Genomic DNA, 10,583 nt, shown 5'->3' with positions numbered 1-10,583 from the left:
TCACTTCTATTCAAGTTTGAAAAATAATTTTCTTATCAAAGTAGCTGTAAGTCTTTCCATAATGTTAGTGTATTGTTAAATACTAGGCAATCCACTGGGGCCAAATACGTATGTATTAAAAATGTACCTCATACCATAAATAAAATGTTCAGTTAGTCTCCTGTAAGTTTTTAATATTGCTTCTTTACTTTAGAATTGTGTTATTTTTGTTAATAATTTTAACCTTAAAACAGCACAATGAAGTAAAGATAATCACTAAATTTTACTTTGGTACTTGTATTACAAAATTATTTTTTTCACTTTTACTAAACATAATTTTATAGAAAGAGAAAACAAATCATTTTTTTTTTATCCATGAACTTCTTGAAAATTGTTGGTTTTGTTCAAAACAAGTTTTATTATAACACTTAAAAAATTCTGTTTATATATGTTAAACAAACAAACTTGTATTGGAACAGAAAAATCAAATCTGGAACGTTTCATCTAAATTTGAACAAGTGTATAAAAATATAAATCACAATTGACTAAATTCTTCCCATCACCGACATCGATTTGAGCATCATGGCAATGATTTAAATGAAGTATAACTGAGCCATCACCAAAGGAAACTATCATAACCTTGAGCTAAAACTCTCCTACAGAACTCAAACTGGAGGTTGAGGTTCTGATCCAACACCACCAGCTAGCTGATAAACTTTTTTACTCACTTCATAGGCCAACATGTCTGCATGCTCCTTAAAAAGAAATTTCAACAACTGTGTAGCAACTGTTTTAAATTGTAGTTGATGATAATGCATTTCACAACATTCACAAAACAAGTAAAATCAGCACATTTTTACACTTTCATGAGTTATTAAAACTTAACTCTACAAATTCTCCTTGACATATGCATTATAATACACAAACAAAAACTACTGAAGAGCTCTGAAAGCTATTTCCTGGTAGTTTGCTACTTTCAAAACCAGCATTATGCTCCAAGTTCCTGGAATAATCACCAACATAACTAGCTTTAATTTGGAAAATTAAAGACCATATTAATATGCATACAAACTAAACAATAACTACTTTATATAATGGGCTCTCTATATATATAATTTGTTAAAAACCTAAATTTCTCAATTAGCATAGACTAGTATCTACAGAAAATGTATCATCATATTTGAAGTGTTTCTGATAAGTGAAAGCAAAATACAGTAATATAATCACACTACATCTGTATCATTTATTAATTAGAATTATGGTAAGTATTAATAAGCTTTATTATAATTCATAAAGATTGATGAATTAAGCAAAGTAGTTTTCTTGCTCCCAGAGTAGGTCAAGCAACCATTGAATCATCAGGAGAAAATCACATTAGATTCAAAGAATGATTGTAAGCACAGAAAATTGTGTAGTAAATCACCCATGCTATTTATGCCACACTCAGTGTTGTCAAATTCTTTTGCCAAATACCATGCTATAACAGTTATAATCCAAACTCTAAAAGAATTATATTAAATTGTTTGTGTCATCATAACACAATCATGAAATAGCTAACATAATCACACAAACTTAACAACTATAAAATATTTCTCAGTGTTAATGTTTAGATATTTTGAACAACAAATGAATGAGCTGTGAACAAAGTGAAAAAAAAAAAAAAATAAAAGTTTAGAATGAGAAGAATATTAAATAAACTACTTTTATGTTAGTGTTTTTTTGTAGGCTTGATGTTAGGACATTCATATAGTTGCAGCTGTATAGTAGCAGAATAAAATACATTAGGTTTTTTTAAAAAAATAATTGCATATTATACTAAGCTTACTTACTTCAGTTGCAGATTATAGTACACTGTCTACCTGGGTTATAGAAAACCATAAACTAATTACCTGGGTTGTAGCTTCAGCATAGACTCTAACAACATCCTCTGTTCCTGAAGGTCTGCAGAATTATAAAAATTATTTTAACATGAAAGATAACAGTGTTGTGTAGCATATGAAATATATATTAAAGAATAAGTGTAATTGACAAAAGAAGTAATAAAATGGTACTCTTATAACTTAACCAGTGGTGAATATTTTTTCATTGTTTTCTATGTACACATATCCCAGTTTTACTTCACAGTTGTCTAAATTTACCAAATGACGCTGCAAACTTGCAAGTTTTATACCTCAGTGTATTTACCTGCATTACACAGGACACAGAAAATAACATTTTAATACTTTCTATACCACAAATTATACACTTTTTTAAAGATACACACATAAAAAAATTAACTCTGTGTGGACCAATGGGCAATTAGAAAACACATTTATAGATCTATTTCAACAATTTTTAACCAAAAGTTACTTATAATTAATATTTTAGCATAATACAATGTTTATTTAGTTTATTTGTCATACAGGTAATTGAACTTTAAACACCACACATTAAAATTAAGCTTATATTTATTTTTCCAAATCTAATTTCAACTTTTTTAGGCTTATGTTTCTTTTTGAGGCTAACATTTCTACACTTTCTGATTTATTTGACAGGAAAATTAATGGATGAACTCACATTTATTGCACTGCCCACATAGTTTAGGTGAGAACTTTTGAGCGGTTTTTAACTTTCAAAAGGGCTGTAACCTTAAGCAATACTCTGAAGAAGAAACATCTGATGTTCCATATTTGTCAATACTATGTTGACATTAATCACACTTTTGATAGACCATTAGCACTTATTGGTACAAAATGTTAACATACTTCCTTATTCTTTAGAAGCCAGATTTTTGTATATTTCAGGTGATATTCATTTTCTTTTACATCTAATGGAAAGCTATAAAAATATTCTTATATGACAAGACTTCAGGTAAAGATAATTAGGGTTAGCAATATCTAGTGTCAACAAAATATTCAGGTGACATAAGTCCTTTTTTTATATTAAATACAGTGGGAATTTATTGTATTCAAACCACACACATACACACACAAATAGAACAAATATTTATACAACTTTTTAATCTGGATGTTAGCTAAAGGAGATATGTCATTGAGATAATTCAGGTTTGCAGGAGAAGGCCTACAGTACCTATAAAGTTTTAGCTTTTATACCAAGAATCTTGTACATTAAGGAAATAAAGAGATTAGAGTATGTTATAAATATGAGAATCAGAAAAACATCGAGTCAATGTTTTGCTTTAAGCTAGCAGTGAATCATACAGAGATATTTTCAGTTGATACAGTGCAAATCAGTCAATTTGTATGTTGCTGGTAATTAAGGTATGACATCAGAACATCTATCATAATTCTCTTTTAACCAAAACTACGACTTTCATATTCCTCATATTACATAAAGTATGTATTTGTCTGCCTGTTGACAATATATCTTTATACATACATTTAATAAATTCCTCTTCATTATTACGTTTGTTGATAATTTCTTCCAATTCTGGAGACCATGCACATGATAGTCAAACATGAAGCTTGAACATACTATATCCATATTAAACTATAATAAATTATCTATTATAATAATACTTAGTTCTTGACTGTCCTGAAAAGTGTGTGCAACTTTGCACAAACATGAACACTTCATTTCAACAGATGTAAATATATTTTAGTAGACATTTTGTATAACAAAATGTTAAAAGCTTACGAAAATTAATTATTCAAATTTTAGGTCATAGAATAACATTACAAGATTATTCATTGGTAGTAGTAGTACAGCAGAGTGTAGCCCTAACTAAACTAAAGCAAAAAAAATGCACCCAAGCTACAGTGTTCATTTATTTCTTTATCGAATATAGGTTGTATTTATTAAAGGCTTAACTGACGTTAGACCCAAGACAAGTGGAACTTGTAGATTTTGTTGTCTGCAATTACAATTCTTTTGTGTATTATTCTAGAAATCCTGTATTTAAAGAAGTACCATTGCAATAGACACTAATCTGACCACAAATGTTCTGTGGATTGTTGCTATTACAGAAATATACATACCTTACAAAAGCCCTACTACATGAATATTTTGAAATAAGACTATTAATAGCTTCTTGCAGGCCATCAGGAGTTACACATCTTCGTTCTGCATCAGTTGTTGTGATTACTTTTCTGTCAGCAACCTCAAACAAAAAATAAATTATGATTTTAAACACTATGCAAGTTAAGACAGTGTTTCTCAATCAGTGATGTCGAGAAATTTATATGCAAAAACGGCTCGTTTGGGTTGAGAAAATATTTTACATAGAAGAGCGAACAATGTTTCGACCTTCTTCGGTCATCGTCAGGTTCACAAAGAAAGAGGTAACTGACCGGAAACTTAAACCCAAAATAAACCAATATAAAGGAAACAACTTAAACCCAATATAAAGGAATGCCTTTATACCTATATTAATATACTAAAATAAATAAAATTATATATTCAAACATCTAACACTGCCCTCTACATTCCGACACTCAGTTACACAACCCCTTTCAAACATGTGGTCAGCTTCCGGTCAGTTACCTCTTTCTTTGTGAACATGATGATGACTGAAGAAGGTCGAAACGTTGTTTGCTCTTCTATGTAAAATACTTTCTCAACCCAAACGAGCCGTTTTTGCATATAAAAAAGTGTTTCTCAATCTTTTAATATCAGGGTCAAGCTTGCTCCCTTGCAAAACTATTGTAGACAACTTGAGAAAAGTTAAAGCTTTATAAATTTAACTCAATTAAGCCACACTAGAGTTTCAGATTATACATAATTTAAAGAATAGTGTGATGTATGTAAAATACAAGTATAAAGAAAAATTGTAACAATTTACAAAAAAAATGGTGTTTGCCAGTTTCTTTTCTTCACTGAAATCCATAGATCAGCAAGGAAACTCTCATGGATTGGTATTTGAGAAATACTGGTCTAAAAACCAAGATGCAATAAAACAAAGCTCTTAATACAAGTCGCAAATGTACTTTATGTAAAAAATCTATCAACTCTGTTGACAAATGGTATATACCACTGTTCTTATCACAGGTTCAGTAATGCTTGACTTGATCATTTATACATGAAAATTAGCTTCTGAGGGGATTATGAGGTTTTAAATTTGAAAAGTAAAGGCTTGCAGAATTATTACTTGTACCAATTTACAATGGCCAAGATTGCTTTCTAACAATCATTAGAAATTATGTTATTGCCATAAAAAAGTTTCACTCCAAAACTTTTAAATAAATGCTGACTGAACAAAATAATTCATTATTAGTTTCACAAAAAAATTTAGTTTCTCAATTGCATTGTTAAAAACACACAAGTGTTAAGTGAAAATGATATCTTCATTATGTGATTTAAAAAAATAAAGCCAGATTACAAACATGAGTTAATAAAGTTTTAACCTTATAATCATCATACACTCAATGTGATTTGATCTGTAAATGGTTCAGCTTAATACAAAAAAGTTTGAACTTGTACAGTGGAACCTTACACAAACAGTTATTATAAAACTTCAGATGACTACACATAAATACTATGGAAAGTATTACATTCAATGAATCAATCAATTCAAATTATATGAAAAGACAAATAAAAATACAGCTTAAGTAAATGTTTATATTTCCTCTAAATATTAACATGGTGGATCTATTTTACAAACAAAAGAAGACTTATTTTGATAAAATTTCAAGGCCAAGTTAACAGAGTAAGTCAAGAACAGTAAACTATTTCTACAATTAATACATTGAAATTAATTAAGATTTATTATGTTAAGCTAACAAATAGTGTACTAAAGATTTTACTTTACTGTTGATGATTATATATTTGAAAACTGGCAGCAAGTTCACCAAGTTACAAACAAAATATTAATTTTTCAAGTACCACAAATTATGTGGTTCATTTTCCACTATTAGTTATTTGTTTTAAAGTTTTAAAATAACTGCCTTATTATTTATGTACACTTGGACAATTTTTTAAGAGTTTTTAGAAACAGAATGAACAATGAAAAGTAATCTTAGTTCTAGTTTCAGCCTTCCTGAAAGCTTGGTAGTCCTGATGCTAGTCAAAAAAAGTGAAGGAAAAACATCATAGCAAAGATAATACTAAAACATGAAGATCCTGAACTAAGATTATGATTGAAAGATAACAAACATTTGTCAATGCTGCTTGCATATAGTTAAAATGCATAGGAACTGTAAAAAACAACTTGTAAAGTAACTTACAAAAGAAATGCAATAAAACTCCGAAAAAAAGTCGAGAGGTTTCATCATTAAGCTTGCATAAAACTGAAAAATGAGAGTTAAGTTCAAACACAACAACTGAAAACAAACTATATGTTAGGCAGGCTAATGACTCACAACCTGTAAAGCAATGTATTGTTATACACTATCTTAAAGTGATAATACAATGTGTACACCAGATGGGAATGTACATCAAAAATTGTAACTCAAACATTTCTTATATGTACAAGAGGTATAGGAACTTTTGTGCAGCTTTAAAAACCAAAGCAACAGACTGTGCTTTACTTTTAATACAAATATGCAATGTCACTGTTTTTTACTGCTTTCAGTTAGGTATATATATATCCTATCAAACTGTATTACTATTTCTGTGGCCTTTTTTGTACATATTAAGAACAGTAATTAAGATTATTGTGAATACTGTGTTTGATGAATAACTAGACTTCAGATTTAGTGAAATAAGTATAGTTATTTGTCATGCATCATGGTGTGTTATGAGGAAATAAACTAGGCAGTGTTAAAAAAGTCCCTATTTTGACTCCATGTCTACAATACTTATCCATTTTAGTGAAATGAAAATAGGGATTTGTAGCTTAAGAATATAATATAGACACTATTTTCAGCCTAGTTTGTTTACTCTTTTCTAAAGAGTCCTAGTTGTAGGCTTGAAAATATAATCTTTGCATTTTAATTCAGTTTGTTTCTGTACTTTCTGATGATTCTTATTCCACGTTATAAATTAACAATTTCAATTATCTTATTTTTTAAGATATTTTTTATGTCCACTTATGGAGGATAAATCTTATGTTTACATGCATATGTACACAGTTGAATGTTATGTTTTTCAACAGATTACAATTCCATTGGCTCTTTTTTTTTTAATCCACCCAATCATTATTTACTGAGCCATGTGGTTTTGTACCTGAGGTTTGAGTAAATATGCATTTGACAGATAAAGTACAAAGATCAGCAGATTAAATCACCATTCTCAAGAGCAGAGAAATCTACTATGGTAATTGTATACTGTTGGAAAACACACTAAAGCACTCACAAAAAACCAAGCAGATACAAAGTATAACATTGAGCTTGAGAAACAATGTAACATCAACATGCCAGTTTTCAATTAATACAATATAAGTTACACAAGTTATTTTCCAATTAATGCACATTTGTAAAACACTAGATTTTATCAACAGCAGAAAGTGAAGGACTTATAGAACTCTGTCAGGGTGAAAAAATGAAGGTGCTTCAATTAATTTTAAAACTACCCTATGATATACTCAATACTGCATTCATTACTATGGTTCACATTTCAGTTAAATACTCATAGCCATTTTGCTGTAATGACTTGTAAAACTATAATCAATAATAATAAGGGTGGAAAGAGTTATAAATATATACAGTTCTTAATGTAATAAAGCATCTCTGACTAGCATAAAATGAAGAATTTCTGACTAGTATTAATGGTGCTTAACCCTTTCAACACAGGTACCCCTTTACTCTCAAATGTATGTAAAAGAAAATTAACATTATAAAAATGTTGCTTTTAAAACAATAATCAATAATAATAAGACACAAAGTATACACATTATTTGCACTGTTACTTCTCTCAACACAAGTTTGGTCAATTTGTATTTGTTCAAAGTCTTTATACATGTGATACTACTAATTTTTAATGCAGTGTGTATATCTTCACAAAATGTGGCAGTCTTTCAGTAAACACTACAAGTCTTTCAGAAATAAATAATATTTTTCAATGAAGTATTTTTAATAAACTAATAAAAAAAGAAATGTTTGTTAATATATCAAATATTTGTTTTGAAATAGTCTGTGTGCAAAGGGATTTTCATATTAAGATTAAAAATACTTTTCTTCATCTCAAGTTTCATTTGGATACATTTCAAATCTGTTTTGAGTAGAACTTTATATTTTATGTTATTTTCTCTACCCCAACTATACACAAAGTTGGTAAATTTGGTCATTTTTTGTGTACAAAAATACTTATCTTAAATTACATATTACCAGATTATTTGAGGATATATGGGAATTACACATGATTTGTTGCATAAATGTACTTCCCTCATTAAGCTGATACAAAATTTACCAGTCCACTGTGAAAAGGTTAACCCAGATCAAGGGTCAAAGGCCATGTCATCATGTTTGTTGACTTGCATTTAAAATTTTATTGAACTACTATTATATGCATTTAGTCAATAAGTAGATTTTAGTCACTTTGTAGATTAAAACTGAAATTTTAGTATTATATATTAGTTAATTTCTTAACTTAAAAGTGAATATTAAAATAGCACTTAAATATGGATTTTACTGAGTCATGTAGTATGTTGAATGGAGCACTCTTTAAAATTAGATGTTTGTGATGTCAATATTAAGTCTATAGTGTTGCACAAGTTAAGAACTCAAATTACCAACATTGACAACTAGAATATAAAATAAGAACCTAATTTCTTTTCTATTTATTGAGATATGGCTTATGTATTGAATCAAACACAGTGGTTCCACTCACCTCTTTCTATTTTTGGAAATGATCTCTTATAAACATTTACTTCAATATATGACAGGTGAATAATGAATTAGATTCTCAGAATATCTCCCTAGTGGTTTTCTCAGTCATTTTAAAGTGCAAGGAAGCCATTTTGTTCTTTTTAACCAACATTTCAAGCATATAGGTTCTATCTTTAGTTTGCTCAAAATTAGTTTTTTAGACAAAATACAGCTTAGTTACTAACTTGGATAAATCATAGTGGAATTCTATGATATCAATATAGTTATTTCAAATGTATATATAAAACCTAAAAATATTTGACTTCACATCCTCCACACGAGAAATTTGAAAAGATTTAGCAACCTACATCAAGCAGCAAATGAATACAAAGATCAACATAACTAGAAAATATAACTGTTTCCTAATTTTTATTTAATACAACAGAAACTCAGAAGTGCCTGAGTTCAGCAAACAGTTAACATTTTGTAGGTCCCTTATATAACTAAAGACAATCTTTCAGGCACTACTGCAACATATTTATTCAATATATAATTTAGGAGTTTAATCCAAATGTCTCTATTACACTCCCATAAAGTTTCTTTGGAAGCAGATCTGCTCAATTTGTTCGAGAATGGGGCTCTATAGAGGCCACTGCATCATTTAAAACTCCAGCAGCTTCTTTCTTAGCTGTCTAATTTCTGCACGGTACTTGCACTGGTCCATTATTTTCCAAATACCTCCTATCACCTCAGCAGAAAAACACCTCCAAACCATCTTACTGCTTTTCCCATGCTTTTTGGTAGGTGCTACACATTGCAGTAAGTATCTTTCACATTTCTTCCACGTACACTTCGAATAAATGTTTCAAACTTGGACTCATCCCTCCTTAACACTCTCTTCCAATCACCAACAATTCAGTCTGTTGACAATATTTGGAGATCAAAGTAAATGTTTTAAAATGCGACATGACCATATATTCTATTCTCATTATGTCTTTTTGATATTTTAGATCTAGTAAATTTTCTGTCATTTGATACATGGTTGTTTATCTCATGCTGGAGATCAGTGGCAGTATCCCAAAGTCGGCATGAATGAAGATACTTAAAGTCAATATCATTGAATTTTGGTGTTCTGCTTCTTTCTTTTCTATTTTCAAACTTATTTGTTTCAGTCTCATGATCTAGGGTGTACTTTATAATGTTTGGATAGCATTTCAAGTCTACAGCAATTTGTTGGAGAATCTAACTAGCATCACGTAAAGCTTCTATGCAAAGTCTCTGCCCTATTGACAATTCTTTAAGCTTTTTGGGCTGTGGCATGACAGTACATTTATTATAGTGTTAAATACTGTTTTTATCAATGTTTGTTTGTGGAATGCTATTAAATCAATTTCTTTTAGCATATACTAGTAGCATATGCCAGCTCCTTGCTAGCTACTCTATATATAGTTAAGACACTGGATTGGGTATCATGATAATTATTTCAGACCCTAAATTTTTTTGTATACTAAATCAGTATATTCATTCATTTATAATGTATAATAATTGAAATGTGACCATATTTTAGAAAATACTAATCCACTAAAGCACAGCCAAAACAGGTTACTTTGTAAAAACTAAAGATCAGAAATACATATATATATTAAGACTAAATATTTGTGTCTTCATGTTATACCTTCTTCTCATTCTATGATGAAAAATGCATAACTTATATTTATTTCCTAATTTATTATGGCGGTTACAAAGCCAGACAATATTGACACACCCCATACAGGTTAGGTTAGGGTTGAGAAAATAAGAGACAAAATATAAAGTTTTACTGAAAACAAAGTTTGAAATGTATTTAGGTTTTAGAAATTACTCATATAATATTTGAGACTTTTGGGACAAAAATAGTTTTTTTTAATCATAACATAAAAACCA

At 29.3% G+C, this 10,583-nt stretch overlaps 1 protein-coding gene across 6 annotated transcripts in view; it reads right to left on the bottom strand.

The window, feature by feature from the left end:
• Nucleotides 1-243: 243 nt before the first annotated feature.
• Nucleotides 244-10,583, bottom strand: part of nst (phosphoglucomutase 3-like protein nst) — a 68,392-nt gene continuing 58,052 nt past the window's right edge. For all 6 annotated transcript variants that reach the window (XM_076489716.1, XM_076489719.1, XM_076489717.1 and 3 more), the window contains 3 exons: nt 3,957-4,078; nt 1,869-1,920; nt 244-734 (listed from right to left, as the gene is read on the bottom strand). In XM_076489716.1, coding sequence (XP_076345831.1) covers nt 645-734; nt 1,869-1,920; nt 3,957-4,078 — 264 coding nt within the window. In that variant the 3' untranslated portion in view covers nt 244-644. The remainder of the gene's footprint in view (nt 735-1,868; nt 1,921-3,956; nt 4,079-10,583) is intronic.

This window comes from Tachypleus tridentatus, chromosome 2 (genome assembly GCF_004210375.1).
Source record: "Tachypleus tridentatus isolate NWPU-2018 chromosome 2, ASM421037v1, whole genome shotgun sequence".
NCBI classification, from domain to species: domain Eukaryota; kingdom Metazoa; phylum Arthropoda; class Merostomata; order Xiphosura; family Limulidae; genus Tachypleus; species Tachypleus tridentatus.
Note: the sequence above shows the minus strand (reverse complement) of the source record. Positions and strands in the feature narration are given on the sequence as shown.